This window comes from Parasteatoda tepidariorum, chromosome 10, assembly GCF_043381705.1.
Source record: "Parasteatoda tepidariorum isolate YZ-2023 chromosome 10, CAS_Ptep_4.0, whole genome shotgun sequence".
Taxonomy (NCBI): Eukaryota; Metazoa; Arthropoda; class Arachnida; order Araneae; family Theridiidae; genus Parasteatoda; species Parasteatoda tepidariorum.
Genome location: NC_092213.1, coordinates 45724481 through 45747495, shown reverse-complemented (window position 1 = coordinate 45747495; position 23015 = coordinate 45724481). Strand labels below are relative to the sequence as shown.

At 26.6% G+C, this 23015-nt stretch overlaps 1 protein-coding gene across 3 annotated transcripts in view; it reads right to left on the bottom strand.

The window, feature by feature from the left end:
• The window catches only part of LOC107448046 (anaphase promoting complex subunit 1), a 67180-nt gene that overhangs the window by 38980 nt on the left and 5185 nt on the right, over positions 1–23015 (bottom strand). For all 3 annotated transcript variants that reach the window (XM_043040202.2, XM_071187137.1, XM_071187136.1), the window contains 15 exons: positions 22320–22475; positions 21362–21437; positions 17023–17120; positions 15476–15558; positions 13766–13985; positions 13021–13262; positions 12747–12923; positions 10419–10517; positions 8820–8976; positions 7594–7755; positions 5693–5824; positions 4349–4406; positions 4002–4264; positions 3314–3487; positions 1439–1509 (listed from right to left, as the gene is read on the bottom strand). In XM_043040202.2, the coding sequence (XP_042896136.1) occupies positions 1439–1509; positions 3314–3487; positions 4002–4264; positions 4349–4406; positions 5693–5824; positions 7594–7755; positions 8820–8976; positions 10419–10517; positions 12747–12923; positions 13021–13262; positions 13766–13985; positions 15476–15558; positions 17023–17120; positions 21362–21437; positions 22320–22475 (2168 nt within the window). The remainder of the gene's footprint in view (positions 1–1438; positions 1510–3313; positions 3488–4001; positions 4265–4348; positions 4407–5692; positions 5825–7593; positions 7756–8819; positions 8977–10418; positions 10518–12746; positions 12924–13020; positions 13263–13765; positions 13986–15475; positions 15559–17022; positions 17121–21361; positions 21438–22319; positions 22476–23015) is intronic.

Here is a 23015-nt window from a genome sequence, read left to right as displayed (position 1 = left end):
ATAAAAACAAAAGTTTAATTATAAAATTTTATTTACTTGTTAAGAGGCTAGAAGAATTTAATTGTTTGTAAAATTATGTTAAAGGTCATGGTAAAAGCAATATTGGTTAAATCAATTATAATTTAATGACACAAAAGTAAAATGAGGCTATGCTGCGAAAGTTAAAATTAAACTAGAATATGAATTCTGAGTAAAAATTTTCTGAGCCTAGTTCCCAAGCACAATACATATAACTTTTTTGCTGATCATCGCTACAATAAAACCATGCTCAGGGACGCATGTAGATAGGCATTAACTGCAACTTTGAAAATTAAACAAAAAGAAACAATATAAAAATGAGTTAAAATATGGAAAGTAATAAAAAAGTGACAATCATTATTCAATTTAAAAATCATTTACCTTCGTCCAATTTTTCAAGGAAAATTTCACATGGTGTTACTAACTTGAATGAATAACATAAAACAAATTTTCTACTGGAAATAATCTACTCAGTTTATTAGTGAATCTACTATATTAAGTTTAGTGCTGTAAACCTTAATCCAATTCTACTGTTCTTCAAGTAATTCTAGATTGTTTTAATAGTCATTATTTTTTATCTTAATCAAGGCTAATATGATTTTTAGATTTTTAAATTTCATTTTATCACTGTTTAAATTTGAAATCAGTCAAAAATTGCTAAGTCACTCTAAGTCACACTTTTGTTGAGAAAAAGTTTACATGACTGTCACATGTTTATTATATTTACATTCGTTTGAGATATCAGAAAAGGAATTGCAAACACATAAGTTTAAGCATAAAAAACTTACAACATTTTTGAAAATTAAATCTTGCAGAAGTTTTCACTAGTAATTAAACTTAATTCTAGGGGTAAACAGAGCATAACAGAAAAATCCTTGTTAAATCTGAACACTCAATTTGAATTGAAAGTAAAATATATTTAAAGAAAAGCTTATATGAATTACATCTAGACAATCTTTATTGAGAAGAGCGAATATATTTAATTAATAATTTCGACATTTAATAATTTATGTAAAAAAAATAGTGTTTGCATTTGTTTTGGTATGAATATTTTGTATTTGTATTCTGCCCAATATTTTGTAATAACTTTGCAACACTAGTACATGCCAATTTTTTAAGAAAAGTTACTCCTTTCCAATTACTACATTTTTAGTCACTATATGTAGTGAACCATTTGTTTTTAACTTAAAAATAGTTTATTATTATTTCATGCTTCAAAAACTATTTCCCTTGTTATATATAAGAATAATAAAATTCTAACTGAAAGAGTACATGCTAATACATTTATAACATTGTGCTAAACAAAAATCTCCATTTTCCTCATTAAACTAGTGGGTCTTACTGCATATATCAGAATAAATTATTAAAAACACATAATTCCATAGCTGTTGGGGAAAAAAATTTAATTTCAAATACTTGCCTTGCTAATTCACAAAGAAAACTGCAAACTGGCGATAAATCTTCCCAATAAGTGACATCCAGTTTACAATCCTATAAATAGTAAGTAAATATCAAGAAAGAAAAAAAGGTAATCTAAATTTAAACCATAACAGCCTTTTTAAATATTTTATTACACTCTGCATTCACTAATGCAGAGTGATGAGAAAGTTCTTTTTCTTAAATATCATTATTTATAATTTACATCAGTGAATATTGGCATTCAGCATATCAGAATTGCACGTAAAAAATATTAAAATATTATCACAAATTTTTTTATACAACATTCATCATCATTGTATGTTAAGAGTCCATATTTCCCCGTGTAAGTTGATATTCGAGATGCACAGTCGCCAAAAAAAAAGAAAGAAAAAAACTGACCACCCTGAATAACTTTTGATTTAATGATCGGATCTTCACGTTCTAGGACACTCTTAATGGCTTGAAGGGGTTAACTCAAATATGCTAATGAATAAGTGCAGACGATATTTTAAGTTACAAAATCTGAAACAATAACTTACTTTCTCTGAATAAGCATACCTTTTATTCGACTAATTTGGATTTCTGAGTTCCAACAGTTTGGTCAGGAAAGCTCTCCACAGTTTGGACCCCTTAATATTAATTTAACTTTTTGCATATTTCACTATATCTCGGGAACTTTTTAAACGAATTGAAATATTTTGCACACCATTAATAAAAATTTTTACCCAAAGATAATTCCACGCAAAAAATAATTTTTAGTAAATATTTATTATTTTTTTTAATAATGGACGGAAAAATTTTGAATTGTAAGGTATATAAATTTCTTAATCATTTTTAACAATATAATTTTACAAGGCAAAATAAAAAATTTGAGCAAAATCAGTCAAATAGTTCCTGAGAAATTGAATTTCAAAAAAGTCAGATATTTAAAATTCCATTTTGTAGGAACTATTCAACTGATTTTGCTCAAATTTTGTATTTTGCCATGCAAAATTATGTTCTTCAAAATGATGCAAAAAAATTTTATACCTTACAATTACAATTTGATTGACCATTATTAAGTAAAATAATGAAAATTAATAAATATTTGCTAAAAGTTACTTTTCACATGGAATTAATTATCTTTGGATAAATAAATTTTATAATTGCGCGCAAATTTTTTTTAACTTGCTTAAAAAGTTCTCGAGGTATAGCGAAATACACAAAAAATAAAATAAACATTAAGGGGTCCAAACTTTGGAGCACTCTTCTGATCAAACTATTGGGACCATATTTCCCAAATTGCGGCTATCTTCTATTTTTCGGGAGGGGGGGGGGGGGNTTTTCGGGAGGGGGGGGGGGGTCCGAAATCTGAATCTGTCAAAAAAAATAGCATGTTTATTCAGAGAAAGTACTGATTTGTGTCGTATTTTGCAACTTAAAATATTGTCTGCACTTATTAATTAGCATATTTGAGGTCATCCCCTCGAACCATTAAGATTGGGTCATAGAACATTAAGATCTGATCATTAGATCAAAAATTATTCAGGGTGGTATTCTTTTTTTTTTCGCATGATGTACAACCAAGTGATTATGAAAATTCTTTATAGTTTTTAAATTTGTTAGTAAAAAAAATATTATTATTTTTTTTTTTTACATAAAACTCCACTTGACCTTAATATAATAAAAGTCATATTTATCTGAAACCAAGTAAAAATTCCAAGAATGAAACCAGAATTTAAATTACTCTTGATAAGATAAAAAAAATTATATTACAAATCAAAGAACATTAAACAAAAGAAACACTAAATTTAAAAAAATAAACTTTTTCAAAAAAGTTAAGGTGTAATGTGTTTCAAAATATATTTCTACCATATATTGCTAAATAAAAACATACCTCGTATACCAAATGCAATGAAAATAATATTTGTGCCATATATTTATAAAGAAGTCCAGATTTATCAATATGGCGTTTTTCAATTGGAACACTTGAAAAATAGGCCAGCTGATTTAATAATCTAAACTCAACATTCTGTTTATGAAGGTTTTCAGATACGAGATACATCCAATCCTAAAGAAAAAATCATAATAAATAATAATGCAATAACTTAAATAACAACAAAATTTTAACAATATTTAAGTAAAAATTTCAATATTCTTCCGTGACCTACTACTATGGTTCGAATAATTTAAAAGACAATATTGTTTTTCTCTCAAGAAGAAGAAATATATTTAAAATATAGTGAGAAATCACTGAGTAAAACTGTTGTTGTCTGGCATACGAAAACTCCTTACTCATATTATTTCAGATAAAAAAAACATTTAAATCAAAATAAGTACAATTTTCAAACTTTTACAATAGAATTATTTGTTATGCAAAAATAAGTCTCAATAGGTTTTATCTATATTACAAAAAAAATCAGACAATAAAACTATTAAACTTTCGAATTTCTTCTGAATATTATTAAAAAAGTTGTAGCCTAATTTATTATTTCCCCATTTCGCTTACCGATTAAGCTAAAACTTATTTATAGCACCTATATTAAAAATTTTAACCAACATTACTATCTATATATACTACATACCTCATCACAACCTTTCTCGTGAGTTTTCTGCTTTTTCATCTGTGTGGGTCCTATTGAGGAATCTTGTTTGCAGTTTCCCAATATAACATTATCTGCATCATAACCCAATAAATTTAATAAACAAATTAAAAATGTTATTAGTTCTGATTTAGTAGTCATATCATTAGGTCCTGGAGCATTTCTTGCACAATACCACTTCACAAACATATGAGTATAGACTTCATTTTTCAAAACAAATTTTAAGGCTTGCAAACATTTGTGAACTGAAAAAAAAAAGTTTTAAGTTATTTTTGCAGAAAGCTTAGCTTATTTTAAAATGCTTAGCATATAAATGAAAAAATCCTTACCGGTATTTGAAATCGAAACTTCTGGTATCTGTAACCTAAAATATCCACCAGATGTTTCCTACAATACAAAATTATTAAATTAAATATTTCTTAAAATAAATAGCAGGACAAATTTATAACTATAAGTTTTTTAATAAAATATGTACAGTAGCACCTCCGAAGAACAGTCCCTTACTCGACTCTACCTATATAAGAGGTTAAGAAAAGGTCACTATTCTGAGTCATGAATTATTAAAAATATAAAAAATTCACTAATAGAATATTTACTCTGGAAAATTCTTAATCCAAATTCTTAGTCCCAAAAAGTAGGTTTAATCCACTAACACACTGATCTAAAAAGGATTATCCTTCTTTTTCTATTTAAATGTCATAATTTTTCTGCAGTCATGTAGTGAAACTAATTTATGCACACTTATTCCTTTTTCACAACTTTGTTTTATGATTCAATGTAAGGAATTTTTGTTAGAAATTACCATTCATGTTTTAATTTTTTATTTATTACAGTTCCCATCATGAATGAGTCATGAATTATTAAAAATATAAAAAATTCACTAATAGAATATTTATTCTGGAAAATTCTTAATCCAAATTTTTAGTCCCAAAAAGTAGGTTTAATCCACTAACATACTGATCCAATAAGGATTATCTTTCTTTTTTTATTTAAATGTCATAATTTTTCCACAGTCATGTAGTGAAACTAATTTATGCCCATTTATTCCTTTTTCACAACTTTGATTTATGATTCAATGTAAGGAATTTTTGTTAGCAATTACCACTCATGTTTTAATTTTTTATTTATTACAGTTCCCATCAAAAATTTTTACCATTGTCTAGAGCTTAAAGAAAGACAAAATAACATGTGTCAACAAATATTGGTCAGACGCATGCATTAATTACGTCTTTCATGCAAACTAGGATAGAGTGATTTCTCCGAAAAGTATAGAATAAAAGCCGAAGGATGACTCGCCATTAATTGCAGCTCATTGTGAATGCTGGATCAAGATCAATAACATGCAAACCACTCGTGAAAGATGCAGTTTATCTGTAGATTGTTCCAAAAATTGCTCCTTAATGATTGAAATGCAATGAACCCTGAGGGGCAATCAGTTTAGCAATGTTAGCATTTAAAATTATAGTAAGTTAAGGATGTAAAAGTAGAAAAAGTTGTCAAAGATGCAACCTGAAACAAAACTTATGGTAACAATAGGTGGTCGTTGTTCAGAAACCACAGTTCAGAGATTAAATCTCAATAAAAATCATAGGGAAAATGATCAGTCCATAAATAAATATGTGGCTGTTCTTTGGAGGTTTGACTGTAATAACAGAATGTTAAATAATACTAACTAAAGTCACTCGATTCTTGACACCATCTCTGACATTTTTTACAATACCAATTTGAAAGAATGATATTTCATCAGGAACGATTTTGCAACTTGGCTCTTCAACAACCATAGGAACAGGAGATAAGACTTCAGACTGAAATAAAAATGACGTACAGATATAGTCTTTCTTTAAATAAATTTTAAAAAAAGCTTCACGTATTATGAACTTTTGAAATTGAAATTCATTTAACTGTTTGTAAGAGTTCTATAGTTTTAAATGTTGATCCCAAATTCAGTAACAGGTTAAATCTAGCAATTTCCGAGCAGATAGAATCCATTTTTTCAAATGTTTTTGCTGAAAAAATAATTCCTAAAGGGAATATTGTTTACAAATTTGGCAAAATAGAGATAGTAACAGAATTAAATTAATAGGCACATAATAGTAACAGAATTTAATTAATAAAAAATAAGGTTAAAATGTTAAATATAAAATGTCCTTTTTCTGCTTGAATTAAAATTTATTTTTAATTATATTATCAATGTAAAGTTTTAATTGGTTAACATTGCACTAGAATTACACTAATGAACTATATTCAAGGGCCCGGGATTTATCTTTAGTGACAATCAAAAACATTACTGGTCCATGCATTACACTACCATGTAATTTAATATCGAAAAGCTGTCTTCAAATATAAGTTTAGTAATAGTTATAAAATAAGTTTAGTTATAAAATTTAGCATTTATATATATTTATTAAATTTAGAAAACTATTTTATTCAAATTAGAAGACAATAGTATCAATATAATTTCCTTCTTAACTATCAATAATCCTTATAACATCTGTAACACAATTATGACAAGTCTTGCAACACCGAGTGCATTAACTAGTCATTTAATAATTTTTGCTCTAAAACTTTTTCATTAATAAATTAAACAAAAAAGTGTAACAGCAAATGCTATTCATGAAATTTATGTAAGAATGCATCTGTATCCTGTACGCATTAAATTTAAGAAACAAATAAAAAAAATTATGATTAAAACTATACTGAATAAAGGCATTTTTTTAAAAGGATAGACTATTAAATAAAGAGAAACAAGAAATAAATAAAAAAAGGGCTTGAAAATGATATTGCCTCACACGTACCTTTTACACTTACATGCTACTAGACTTCTAAATATTTAATCAGAAATACCCAAAATACCAGTTAAGTACTCTAAAATTTTGATTATATATTAAAATTAATAAAACAAAATTGGCTTAGATTATTCTTTTTTATTCCTCAAATGATACTTATATTTATGTAAGAAAAGTTTACCAAAAATAATAAATATACAATTAATAAAGAGAGTAATGAACATTTAATAATAGTTTCAATATTTGAGTTAAATCCTAAAGAAAGTAGACTAAGCCAGAGGAAGTGACTTTTTTTAAAAAAATTTCATATTACCTTTTATTGATTTGTCTCTCTGGTATGAAAGGAAGATTAAACAATAAGTTTCTTTCAACAAATAGATACATTCATTTAGATTAATAAGCATAAATTAATTTAAAATTTCCAAATTTCTCCCATGCCTTGCGGAATTTCGACCCTGACTACAATGCTAAAAATAATGCTAAATCAAACACTAATTACCAACTATTAGGAATACTAATTTGAAGCAACTTTCCCACCGTGTAACAAAAAAAAAATCAATTGAATTTAAATATAAAAGTTTAATAAAAAAAATTAATAAAAAAAAGTAAAAATTGGCAATATTTTTTTTTTAAAGATATATTTTGAATAAAAAGGAAATAAACAAATTTAAACATCAAACTAGCATGTTAATAACAATTATAAAAAGAAAAATTAAATATGTGATGTGTTATCAACTTAATTTTAAACATTTCTTAAAAATGCTAATAAATAATTAGGTATGACATACTTCATCTCCAAACCTTGTTCCAACAGCACTGGGAGGTCTGGTTGAGGATATCAAACTAGTTCGTTTAGGAGTAGTAAAAAATAAGTGAGGCGGTAAATGACTGGACGATAAAGAATTATCTCCTGTTGGGCCAAAGAAATCAGTAACATGAACTTTTGAAACCTTTAAAAAAATATTTAAAAAAAAATTTTTCAGACAAATGCAACAAAATTTAAAGGATATGCGTATACAATCACAACTTTTTAATATATTTGAATGCATAGTACAAGTTATACAGAAATTTTATTATTTATAGTTTTAACCACATTTCTTTTTTTTAAAGAACTATACAAAAGTTTTCCAATGAACACCTTCTAGAAGAAGACTTAACAGTGAGAAAGGATCCTGCATAAAATAAAAAGCAGCAAATTATGCTGGAAGTTTTGTTTACAGTATTACAGAGATAATTTCAGGAGGTGGAAAATGATTATTTTTACAAACAAGGGTGTCTGGCAAAGCTTTAGATGAATTTTCTCTCATTCTTTCAGGTTTACCTAAAATTTCCAGGATAACTTTTTTCTTGCAAATTTTTTAAGTGTACCAATTAATAAAATATAAAATTAATCAACCTAAAAAGTAAACGACAACTTTAAAAACAACACGCTTAAACAAAATTTCTTTTTCTCACACTTTTCACTAAAAAATACAATTGCAAACAGAAGCTTAAGTTTTACATTATTAAACATTTTTTAATTAGCTTTACATATCTATCATAAAATAATTTAAGAAAATTATATAATAAATTCTGAAGTGAATACTATTTTATTTTAGCAAGTTTAATTGATTATTTTTTATCATGTACATTTATTAACAGAATTTTTCTTTTGTTGCTAAATACATATGTTTAAATCAAGTGAACAAATTTTACTTAAACATAATTTTATCATACACACTAAAGTAGAAAAACGTTCTTTAGTTACGAAAAAGGTTTAAAATAATTTAAAATAATTGCACAAAAAATTGAAAAACAATTTATCCTAATTAGTAAAAAATATAAGATTTAAAATTATCTTCAGAAAAATGCTATATTTTTCTCAGGCACTTAATTTTGCCTAACTTTTCCCAGGTCCTGATATTATATGACTTTTCTACGGGGATCCCAAAATTGTCCAAGCTTTTTTAAACTGCTGTACTCCCTGCAAACTATAAACATAGTCATATAGGCTGATTCTTCATAAACCAATTACTTTTGTTAATCCAGTATACAAAGACAGAGTGAAATTTATGTCCACAACTATAATGAGATTCAAATCTGGGAGAGGTTCTGCATCAATGCCAGGAATTGATGATATGCTGCCAAAAGTCCACTCATTGCTTTCTTCATTCTCTTGAAATTTAACAAGCCTATGAAAGTAAAACAATTACAAAGTGTTTATGTCATGTGTGTTACACTTTAAACTGTTTAAATAATTCATTTACTACTTATATATGGGGAAAAGTATTTTTGTTTGTAGCAAAATTAAATTTTTTTTATTTATTTAAAAAAAAAAGAAACTACTTTCCTTACAACCAAACTGAACTGTCAAAGACGTGGCAATGGAGGAGGGCCTTAAATATGTTTTCAATCATTGTCATTTAATTTCAAAGGTAAATTGCTTATTATTCTGCTTGACATTATCTTTTTAAACATGTAAAATACTAAGACACAGAATCAGAGAAATATGGCATACAGTATTTAAGAATTTTGAAAGATTCTTGCTGAGAAAATTATATCAATATAATTCTCTAACCAATGTTTTTATTTACATGCTTGTCCGTTTTTAAAAAAAATATGATTTTTCATAATGTATGCCTAAAGAATGCTTCAGTTTCATCTCAGTCAATTTTTGCAAGTTGAAACAAAAATTAAAGTATGTCTTTAAAAATGTAAACAAACAAATGTAAGGTACTAAACAATCAATACCAAAATTAGCAATTGTTTCATTTTCTATCTTTCAAATATTAAAATAAAGTACTTGTAAATTCTAAAAACTGCCAAGGACTGTTTTTCCAAAAGTAATCAAGTATTATTCTACCTTCATGAGTTTTACTACACACTACCTTTATAAATTATTAACAAGATAACACACAACCTTAGAAAGCCTCTCAGCAAACTTTGTTTGCTTCAGCACTTTGTTTGCTTAGGGAAGTGCCCTTGCATCAGAAAGGTTCTGGGTTCAAATCCCGGGCAAGGCATGGATGTTCTTTCCCTCTCTGTACTATTTGTACTTACTGTGGGAGCAGCGTTGGCCCACCTAATATGGTGCCCCTGAAAGAGTGGCCAACAAATATGTCCCTCAGATGCCTGTATCATGCCCAGGTGGGTCATTCTAAAAGGTGGGCATTGTGGAAAAAAATTTTCACGATAAGTCAAGAACATATTAATAATGCCAAAATTGCTCCAAAGCTTAGCCCACACTAAAACACATTTTCAAATATCTGACTTTCACAACAAATATTTCAAGACTTGGCATATTGCACTTTTGGATCCAATGTGGTAAATCCTTTACAGCCTAGAAGCACCAGAGCTAGCAGCAACCTTTATCCGGACCTTTGATAAAATTGAGACTCCCTTATTTTTTCCCTAATTGCAACATCCAAGAATATGACAACAACAAGAAAACACATTAAAAGTGCAATCGTAAGATATCTATGCATTTACAATTAACACAAAAATGAGATAAATTTTCCTGTATCACTACAAACAATAACTAATGAATATAAGTTTTAAAAAATATTGCCCTAAATTTTTATCTAAATGTACATACGATATGAGAAGAGAATTATAACAAAACTTTTAAACTTACTGAAGTGATCGATGATCTTTCAATAGGAAACAAAGATATTTGTAACCAATTATATCTGTAGATAAAAATGCTTTGCTGGCTTTTTCAGGCTTATCATAGCTATAAAAATATAATTAAAATTAAATAATTGCCCATACCTTAAAATTTACATATACAATAGTAAATAAGAACAAAAGTCAAGTGCAAATGAACTTAGATTATTTAAAATATTGGGACCAATAACTTACTTCATATAGTCATAATTTTTATATTAATGTGCTACATAAATTCAATCTTTCATATTCTTCAATAAACTGAAAATCAAGCTTATTTTTTATGATAAAAATATACATAAATTTCAATACAGTAATTTCCGGTAAATAGGCCGCGGCCTATACGTGTTTAAAAGTTGGGCTGTCACGATGCGCGGCCTGTACGCCGATGCGGCCTATATGTAGAATTTTTTTATCCCATCCCACAAGTGAGAATTTTTTGATCATGGTGGATTTATTCAAAATCAGATGTTTAGCAAAAATTTTCCAAAATAACGAACCTAATTCGTAATGTTTACTCTGGTAACGTTTTTCTTTCTTATTTTTTTAAATGAATTTGCCGAATTTCGGATCGCTTTCGGAAATTCCAATATGGCGCCCATATATTACGATAATTCAATTATACTGTTAATTTCCGAAAATTAATTAATTACAATAAATTTAGTTCAGTTTTGATCGTAGATTATGATGGGGTGAATTTAAAAATGTCCCATCTTAAGAAATTTCATTAATTAAAATAATTATCTATATTATAGAAATAACAATATATATTTTTAATAAGCTAACAACTAATGATTAAAAAACAAGCTAACAACTAAATACAATTTAAAAATAAAAACTAGCTTTCAAATAATAAAAAAAAATAGCAATTAATATCTAATAAAAAACAAAAGAGATTGATTTACATCGAATAAAAAGAAGCCTATAAGATGAAAATTGAAATTTTTAACGATGTTTTTTGTGGGTGCGGCCTATTTACCGGAAATTACTGTAAATGTAAACACGACAACTAGCTGTATACACAAATTAGTTTTTGCATAGTTTTCTTTGGACAAAAGAAGTTTTAAATTAATATTAAAGTAAATTGTACAGTATTGTATAGTAAATTTTTGTATAAAAAGTGACTTGAATGGAGATAACATACAGAAGTATGCTTTAACTGGATTGTCTTTTGGAGATCCAAGACGGTCAGAAATTGATAGAATTTTTTTGAAACCTAGCTTGCCCAATATTTAATATATCAGATTCGGAAAAAAACTACAATACCAAAGTTTGTGAGAGCATAAAATTCTTAAAAGGTGTATAGATCTTTCATTAGAGACTCATGTTCAGATCATGGCATTTAATGTCTTGAAGTTATTTATGCGTAATAACTTTTAATATATATATATATATATATATATATATAGATACACAGGAGTCTGTTTAGAAGAAATTTGAACGGAACCTTCACAAATTTATCTTCGTTATTGCTTTGTTAATCGAATAAACCCTTTCCAGGGGAGGGGGAAGAAAGATGGGTGCTAACGAATTAAGTTTTGTCTTCAGCAGACGCTTGTTCCATTATTCGTCCGAAATCAATATTCTACGTTCAGCAGTATAGGTTAAATACCAAATATTTGTATGTTGCATCTCTAATTTAGAAGCAGCAATTGCTGTTTATTTTTGAAAATTTAATTTTTTTCAATTATAGTTTTATAGTGTTGAGCATAATCAGGACCCTGGTTGTAAAATGTGCTTAACGTTTATTTTATATTCACAAATTACGAGTAATTTTTTCACAATTTTACAAAAACCTTTCACAAAATGTCTAGACAGACCCCTGATATATATATATATATTTAATAACTAATCTAGAATTTTATACATCTGTTTAGTTTGAAGGTTAAAAGAAAATATATTAATATTTTATTTAGGAGCCTGAGTATAATATAATCTTCTAACAACCAACAAACTACTTCTAATAAAAAAATAACTTTTAGTCTTCTGGCAAAGTTGCAAAAGAAAATTTAAAAAAAAAGTTTCCAGAAAGTGGGAATTCTAGACAAAAAAGTAAAATTAACCAGTGTATTTGCAATTCTCTATAATTTTAAGTTGCTGAATAAAGAGTGTGCAAGTTCTAAATGTTTTTTTTGTAGTTGTTTATTGGAGCTGTTTGATAAAGTAGCTGCAATTTTTTATTTTTATTTAAGGCCCAGACATTATGAATAAACCTTAGTTCAACAAATAAAATTTTTGGTACTAAAAAGTTAAATAAATGAAAGTGTACATCAAAAAAAGAAAAAAAAACTTTTACTTCGTAGAATCTACCCATTCTTGATCAAAACATATATCAGGCGCTAAAGGTTCCATAAATTTCGAGGCATCACAGCTTTGCGAAGGAGATATTGGACTTCTACAACTTAATGTACTCATTGGTGTATAACTTTGAGGATGAGAAGATGTAGTGTTATGAGAAGGTGGTTGTGATCGACTGAAACAGAATTATATGCATGAGTAAATCATTTTTTTTTAATTATTCTGAGAATTTTGACTATCTTTGTATATTAATAAAACAGGGAAAACTTTACCTTAATGTAGCCATATGAGTTAAGCTTGATATGCTAGGACTAAAAGATCTAGCTTGCATATTAGCTGGTGAAGAAACCCTACTTGAAGGATAACTGGAATATGGACTATTTACATTTGTTGAAGGAGTTCGATTTGAAAAGTTTAATTTGCTCTTTGAGGAGAGGGATGTGGTCTTAGTCAAAGGAGTACTGCTAGTATTTAAATTTTGAATTTTTATTTTAGAACAAGCATATTCTGCTTCCTATGAGAGAAAAAAAAAACAAATTTAAACTAATTAAACATTTATTTCTACAAGAAAAATAGATCACACAATAATCTAATAGTTATTTTTTTTTAAAAAAAACTGGAACATAGTGAAAATATAAAAAATAATATAAAAGAACACTTTGTTTATAAAATTTATCTTATGAGCTCTAAAACTATTTAACAATTTAATTATTCAATTCTAAGATTAAAAACTTCAACTATTAAAATACAGTAAAAAGAAAATGTTTACAATGAAAATGGATTTAAAAATATATACAAATGAAATACTCATTATAACATAGCATAATGGTACTAAAAATTTGAAAATATAATATTAGATAGATAAAGCCATGCTTCTAAAAAAATTGCCACATTTAAATTAAAAAGCAGAAGCTCAAAAGCAAATCTATAAAAAATATTAAAAGAAAACAAAGAACTATGGAAAGATGTTTACTCAATATTACAAGATAAGCACACCTTAGTTGAGATGAAACTTACCTGAAAAGTTGTAGTTCGCAATCTCCATATAGAATGATATCCTTTTTTGTTATATGTCAAAACAAGAGATGGTTTATTAGAGCAAAATATTATTTCTTCAGATGGATCACAGAAATAACTAATAATGGGCAAACCATCTTTTCTTTTATGAATGATAGGAGATATGTCATCAAGAGGGTGCATCATACTGAATATCACAGGTAAATTATCAAGCTGATTTCTAAAAAATAGCAGAAAAACATAACATGTTATAATAACAGCATTAATTAAATAACTTAAAATAAAGTATAACATGAAATAAAATAGCTTCGGATATGGATACTTTAAAGTACTTGATGTAATGTTATACAGATTATTCATTATATTATTATGCAAACAACTGTTAAAAAGATTTAAAATTTATTAAATGAGATAATCACAAGTAAAAGAAATAAAATTCACAAAGATTATTAGCCAGATAGGAACTGTTATTAGCCAGAAATAGCAAATAGCAGGTTAATCTTTATTTCTTTTATAAAAAATAGGAGCTATTTCATTAGGAACATGCATCACCCGAAATACAACAGGTAAATTACACACTGATTTCTAAAAATTATCCAGAGAGAATGCAATGTAAATACTACAATAATAATGTAAATTATATAAGGTAAAATATAATGTAATATGATGGAATTTCAAGTATTTAAAAAAAATTTTTAAATAAAGCAAAATTTAGAAGTTCAACAAATAAAAATCACAAATCTTATCCGTTATTAGTCTGAAACAGCTAATAACAGGTAAACTTTCATTTCTTTCATGAGTAATTCGAGATAAGTCATTCTTAATAAGCATCTTACTGAATATAACAGAAAAATTATGATACTGATTTGTAAAAAAAATTCAAATGAATATTATAAAATTTCACGTACTTCAAAGAAAAGATTTAAAAAAGAAGAATTAAAAACCATAATAAACATTGATTCTCAAAAGGGTACACTTATTTGTTAATTTTGGATCTAAAACTCAGCAAATGGTTGAAAACTATTGCTCTCCTTGCTGCTTTATGCTGTGTTTTTTCAGTCATAGTTCCAACAGTAGAATAGTTTTTTTTTTTTACTGTGATATAAATTTATAAGACAGGAAATACACAGCAATTTATTTAAATAGTATGGCAGTCAAAAAATTAATAACAGCATGAAATATTAACATTTTTATTCTAATTTAGAGGTGTGACTAAGTTTAACTGCTGGTGACATCAATCCAAAGTAAGTCAAAAGACTTGAGAAGAAGAAGGATGAGAAGCAAAACAAAAAAAAAGTAAGAAGAAAGAATAAGTGATGCTGTCCATGGGTTTTGAATAAACAAATTAGTGGAAAACTTCAAAAGAGAAGTTGAAAGCTAGCACAGAAAGTTAAAAAGGTCCTTTTTTTTTCACTGGCTTATATATGGGATTTTTGAATTTTCAAAGAAAAATCTTACTCTTATTTTATAGACAGATGAGCTGATGTTTAGAAATATGAGGTAATAAAAAATAATTTATTTAAAGGTTTGATACATACCATTCAAAAATAATTTAGGAAATATTTTAAAATATCAAACATAATGTTTCTCAATAAACATTGAATGACAGATTAAATTAAAAAATTTAAAATATGTCACCATCAATTAAAAATACATCTTAATCTATAAATTAATTTACTATTAAAAGCAGAGTATGAAAGATAAACTTACAATTTTGGATCTGATTGACTATCATCTAAAAGTACATTTCGTTCGAATATAATTCCATACTTAGAAGACCAAGCTCTTAGTACCTAAATACAAAGACATATACTTGTGACTTATAAATATCCAAACAAAAAATAAAATTAATGAAGAAATTCTCCTGCTTCAAAATATGTGTGCATATGTGATTTCAGATTCAGTTTGATTTTGATGCGTAGATGCTTCAAAATCAGAGTGATAAACTAGAAGCAATAATTTTGTCTTTATTATTTATTGTCTACATATTGTTTATATAATATTGTCTTTAAACTTTGTTTCGCCTTTGTCGTCTGGATAATTTTTTTACTGCCTCAAATGTAGTATATTTTAGAATAAAAAACTATGAATACATCCTATGCTCTTTAGAACAATGCCTTATACAGCGACCTTTACATTATGACTAATACATAAAATGCTGTAAACTATTCCTTAGGGGCGACTTTCTTTTGATGCGCATTAAAACCTCATTACTAAACCTTTCACTCAAAAATAGAGATTGAAATGCAGTCATTTGATTTAGATAAGGTTTCCAAAGAAAATATTTGAATCAGTGCTTTCCTTTGAAGTTAAAGCACATAAATTTGAAATGTTTTAAACCTCATTGAGTGAAAACAGAGAAACATGACGGATTAGATTCTTACCCTAGGTACTCATGATCTGCAGTCAAAAAGTTTTTGAAATCTAGATTTCTTCACAATGATAATCAAAAGTGTATATTGTAGTGTCATGCAGAAGTCAGTCTGAAATCTTATATGCAGTCATTAAGTTAAAAGGACGCATAAAAATAAAAGCTAAAAGATACATAATATTTCTAAATTTCATTAATTTATTAATTATACTTTTGTAGTTTAAACATTTTATTCATTCCTTTGTAAAATATTATGCGTAATATATTTTTGAGTTATAAAATGTAGTCTTTGCACATATCTGAGCTTATGTTATTTATAAAAATAACTACCTTAAACCTATTTACCTTATTATTTTTAATGTTCGTCCTTCCTTTTTCTTTAAAAAACATAATTATAACATTTTAATGTAACAAAACGTGATTATGAATTTATGAATTAAGCCAATAACACAAGTTTTAAATAAAGGTCCAAAATATTTTTTGCTTTTCATTTTTAAAAAATAAAACTTATTTGTATTATAAACTCAGATTTAATAATTTTGTTGTTGTTTAAGCTAAATGTGTGATTTACAGTTCCCAAATAATAAAGGATCTACTACAGTTAAACAAAAATATAATAAATTTAGTTTCATGTAAATTATGCAAAAGTAAAAATCATGAATACGTCAAAAACACCTTACAATGGATAGTTTTTTTTTTCCTTAGTAACTGAAAATTCTTATTTGTGAAACATTATCAATTCTGCCATACCCAGATTTCAATATATAAATAAATAATTGTTTAAGAAGGTAAGTAAAACCAAAGCCCTTAATTACAAACAAAAATCATAATAAAAAGATTTTTAAAAAACCTACCATTAAATTAAACAAAATAATTTTTTATGTACCTGGAATGGAGTTGTAACAATATAGTCTTCTCCCTTATGTGAAAATATGGACAATGAAGAATTTTCAATGATGCACACTCCTGCAAGTACTTCCTGCTCTATAGGGGAAAAAATAGAATCTTTAGTACTTGGAGTTATTTATTTTATTATAAAAATGAGCTTCTCATTTGCAACTCTAAATATGTTTTTTTCCAACAACAAAGTGCTAGAAATCATTTAAATCTAAATAAAAATATATTTTCAAGAACTAATGTAATAAACTGAAATAAAAATCACAACAACACATATATACAGAAACACAATATAGAAATTTTAGAAATAAGCTTTAAGTCCCATAAAATATTTTTATTAATTGCAAAAATAAATAAATAAAGTAATATTTAACAGAACTGTAAACATATAAAAGAATAATAATTTTATATGATATTTGGAAGCAATCAGGGATGAGATTGATCAAAAAGCAAGAAAGCTGAATTTCCATGCGAGTAAATTTTACGCGTGTGCAATTGTTTAATAATAAATTCCGTTTAAGACAGTTTAAGATAATAATTAACAGTGTGTTAAGATAAAATTGCGTACTAATTCTTTATTATATAAATGATTACATTGATACTTAACATTTAGCATAAAGAAAAATTACCATTTGAAAAAATAAAGCTAGAAATTATATTTTTCTTCAGTTCAGAAAAAGGACAATTATTACTTTAAAAACTACCTGGTTTAACAAATTAAAACTATTGAGAACATACATTAATATTCCATTTCTTTTAATAAATACTGTTACATGATTTATAGCAACCATATCAGTAATATGACTTTTTAAATTATTTTGAAAAGAAAATAAACTTTTACAATTGGAATCACTATGTTCATATTATAATATAATCTAACTAGAGCCCTGAGAAACATATCAGAATCATATAATTTTGAAAAATTACATGATAATCAGCAACTATTTAGATAATTATTTTTCCTTTGATAAGAATTTTGCATTTCATAGCATAAATAACAGCAACATTATTTTTTAAATTTTGATGCTAAGTTAATTAACTATTTTTCCAAAAAAAAAGTTTATCACTTTTTAAATTATTGCTTTTATTTGTCATATCTTTTACGTTTGCTATATTTAGTCGTTAATCCATCTTCAAACATCTTGTGACAAATCCTACTTTTGCTTCTTTGCAAGCAGAGAATGTAAGTTTTGAATATATTCTCTTCCAGTTTCATGATGTTGTAACATCTACATATACTAATAATCGTCGATAGAAAAAAAAAGTCACCTTTATAGTAACTAATTCCAAAAAAAATTTTACTTCTTACAAGAATTGTGATAGTTGATCCTAAAATTGCGATCCTGGATTTTAAAATCATGTGAATATGAATCACTATTATGGATTTTGAAATCACGAGAATATGAAACTAGAAATATGATTTTGAAAATTAGAAAATACAAACTGCGATATAGAATTTCTAAATCGCGTAAATACAAATTATGATTCATAATTTTTAGATCACGTAAATACGAATCATGATGCGTAATTTTTAGGTTGCATAAATAAGAATAAGGATGTATAATTTTTAGATCGCGTGAATGCAAATCCCAAATGCCTTATTTTTAAATTACATATAAATACGAAAATCGATGTTTGATAATATAACAGGGTGCATAGCCAAATTATTCAACAAAAAATAAACACTTTTTAAGCACTCAAATAATATTTTTAAGCACTTAAAAAAATATCTTAATTAGGTAGGGTTGGAAAGTTTTTAACAAATGGTGGTTTTATCTGGTTTTAATCGTCATGTCAAAAAAAAATATATTTGGCATTGTTTTTGACAATTATAAAAATTTTTGAATCATGTAAATCGAATGGCGTTTTTATACGCTATGAATTGACGATGCACCAAAATAGATTGGGGTTGAATTAATTGTGAAAACGTTGAATTGAACAATGTGAACAGTGTCTTTCTGAATAATTCGTAGCGAAAATCAACAATGTAAAAGAAAAATCAAATTTAGAAAAGGAAAAATTAAGCACTTTTTAAAAACACCTAATGAAAAAAGCACCTTTAAGGGCTTTTAAAAAACGAAAATAAGCCCCTTTAAGCACTTTTTAAAAACACCCAATGAAAAAAGCACCTTTAAGGGCTTTTGAAAACGCTACGCACCTTGTATAACCGCATGCCCGAATCACGACATTTTAAACTCGCCTCGCGTGAATACGAATTGCTACATAGGCTTTTAAAAAGGTGTAAATACAAATTACAATATCGGATTTTTAAGTCTAGTAAATAAGAATCGCATTGTACCACATTCAAATCGCCTGAATAAGAATTGCAACACGCAACTTTTAAATCATGCAAATAAGCTATATTTGATATTAAAATCGCGTGAATCTGATTCGAGATATTAGCAGATTCCAGGATAGGGATTTCTAAAACGCTTGTCTGAAACAGCGTCGTTTGAATTATGAAAATATGAGCTATCTGGTGGGCTGGTAAAAATTTGGAAAATCTTATCTGCTGCGCATAAAAGCGGAGAAAAGAGCTAAAATAAGTAAAAATGCGGAAGGGTTGGTAGCTATGTAGTTTGAATTTTCTGTTTACCTTTGAAAATCGGTGAATTTTCTGAAAAAGCGGAATATTTATTTAAAAAAGTGAAATTATTAGATTATCGGAGTTTTTGATTAAAAAAAATGCTGAAATTCAAGAGACAAAGTAAAAAAAGCGGAAATCCGCTAAAAAGCGGAAAAATCTCATCCCTGAAGCAATGTATTACAAATAAAAAGTCATGATTCCTTGAAAGAGAATAAAATAAATAAAATTTCATCCAAAACATGTAACTATTAAGATTATTCTTATTTGAAGTATGAAACAGAGACATTGCAATATTTTATAAATTTCAATTTGTAAAGAACATAGATTGCTGAAATGTTATAATGTATGCTACAACATATAGTCTGTTATTAAAATAGTTTCACACAGTTAATGATTCCTAATGCTAAGTTCTTGGAGTATTTTGGTATCAATAGTTAAAGGTAAATCATTGTTAACCACAGGAACCAAGACATAATTTAAGAGCTGTCAATGCTCAAAACACTGCAAAAACTTAAAGGAAGCACTTGGGCAGCATTCAGAAACATTAATAGAGTGAAATTACAAATAGTGTAGAGTGGAATAATTAGAGGTTAGATGTCAATTGAGCAACAAAATGATCAACAAAGATCATATCTTTTCTATATATGCATTACCCTTTTTTTTTAAAAAAAAATTAATAAATATAAAAATAAAAAAACAGTATAAAAGAAGCAAGAGCACATGACTAAAATACTTGGCCAGTTGTTCAAATCTAGAGACAAATTATATTCCAAATCCAGCAACCACTCAAAAAGCCGTGGCACAATAGCGGCCTCAAGTGCAAAATGCCCGATCCAACCAATTCTATTCTCCAAGATCTGTAAGCCGTCTAAGTACTTTAGAACTCAGCTGACTTACAAAACATCGAAGGCTATGCAGATTGGTTTTAATGATATTTAGAGTAAACATATCTCAGAAGCTGTGCACTGCTCTAAACAAGCATACTATTTTGTACTTTAGCTATCGTTTAATTCAGTACAAATTGTATCTATACTGTATATTTAAAAAATTATTTTAGATATTTGTAATTTAGATAAGACTTATTAAATATTTTATTTTTTATGAGTTATGATTAGCGAGAATGTAGTTGTATAATAAATTATACGGGCCTCATTTGTAATACTTAGACATTTTAGATAATTATTTTAAAAAACTGGAAATATTAGCTTTGCTATTTTTTTGTACCTTTTTACAAGAAATTTTATATTAGAAACATATTTTTTTATGTAACCTAATTTGTTTTAAAAATTGTTAAAACACAACTACTACCTTTATATATCATATATTTTTAGTTTATAATAACCTGGGTAGTTCTTCGGAACCAAATTTCTTTTTTAATTTTAGTATAAATTCAAAGTTTCATAAAAATAAATTCAATGTAATTAGGACCCATCACATCCCAACAAACCATAAATTACAAAAATTATTATCTAGCTGTTTGAATAGCAAACATGATGAATGCAAAGTAAATGAAAAATATTTATAATAAAGCTGAATTCAAATATTAAAAAAAGTAATGTTGTATATACATACAATCAGATTTATAAATGATTATAAAATAATGATTATAAATAATGATTAAAAAATAATGATTATAAAATAATAATTATAAAATAAATAATTATAAAATAAATGATCATAATATAAGTTCTAAATAAATAAATATTAAAAAGTTAAATATAATTTTTGGTGAAATACATACTTGGATCTTCCATTTCAATTACAGAATCTACAATTCTTGGTTTGCAACTTCTGATCCTGAATTCAGCCCATAATACCTTCAGATTGAATAGTAATAAGAAATATAATTAACAATTATAATATTTCATTAACAATTATCATTAAAGGAAAACATGATTAATATTTTGTTTTAAAATAATCCATGTTATTATTTTTATATATTGTAACAATATGCACACACTAAAAGTTGAAATTCATATAAATGAAAAAGACATATTTTTTATGGAAGTAAAAAATGGAAAAATCAAGTCTTCACAAACTTTAAATTTATAAAACACTAGGGGCTGAGACCCCTGTTCGCTGCTGCTCACCAACCCCGATGATTGCTTCACAATAATTATCGTTTCTTGGCAGAAAACAGTTCTTATTCACTTAAAGTAATCAAAATTATTCACTTAACATATATGTACTAAAAGGAATTCTGTTTGCTTACGCTTGTGTCTCTACTTCTTCCCATGTCCAAATATCATCTATTAGTATTATAAATATTAGTCATCTATTAGTATATCGACTATCATCTATTAGTATTATAAACATTTAGATCTCTTGGTGAACAGAAGTGATTTTTCGAAATAATCATTTTTTAAAATAACATTTATATTCTTATAACATTATATTGTTCAATCAAATTTAATGAGTTCACAAGCATAATTTAATATTTTTGCTAATAATAGTAGTACTGGAAAATAACTTTAAATTAGGGATACAAAAATATTTAAAGGAAAACAATACCTTTACGACTTTAGTTAATTTTATGCTGATGACGACCAAAACAATATTGAAAAGAATGAGGAAAAACTGGATCATACCACATGATTTTCCGGCCAATAAAAATGCACCGACAACAATGGAAATCTGTGTTAGACCATTACATTTTTATGCTATATAGAGATATAGGATATAATAGGTAAGCAACAAACCTGTAAAACATTATTTTCCATTGTAAAAGATTTGTGCACTCTTCTAATTCTATTTTTGCCATGACCTGAGTTTTTACTCCAAACAACTGTATTTCCTTTCCAAAAGAATTCTTCTTCCCAATCATCATCTTCATTTTGTTTCAGAAACCACTGCTCCTGAAACATTTAAATTTGAATATGAATTCCACCAAAAATTGAGAAATGGTGAAGAACTACTTACACACAAAGTTTAGTTGGAAGAAGAAACAAACATTGATAAAACTAATAGTTTTTTTTAATTATCTATACAATTCTTGTGAGCCCATTTTCTCCGGTATGTTAAAATCAAATCAATTAATTCTTCTCTAGTCTAAAAATTTTTTTAAAAAACTGGATAACTTCACCTAAAAAACTTTTTTTTAACTTCCAGTAACTTAGAAGAAAAAAAACACTACATTAACAGCTAGTTGTTAGCTAAAAGCTGAGATACAATGAAGATTTTTCTTCATAGAGTGAAAATATTTCTTCACCTTATAGAGTACAGTAATTACAAGCACATTGTAGATTACAGAGACTAATTTACCACTTATTTTTATGGGTGAGAAAGAAAAATGGTAAATTTAACATTTAGTATATTTGACATACTTTTCAAAATAATAAATTGTTTTAACTATCATTAATTCATAAGATTTAACTATCATTTTTTTTTCTTTTAAC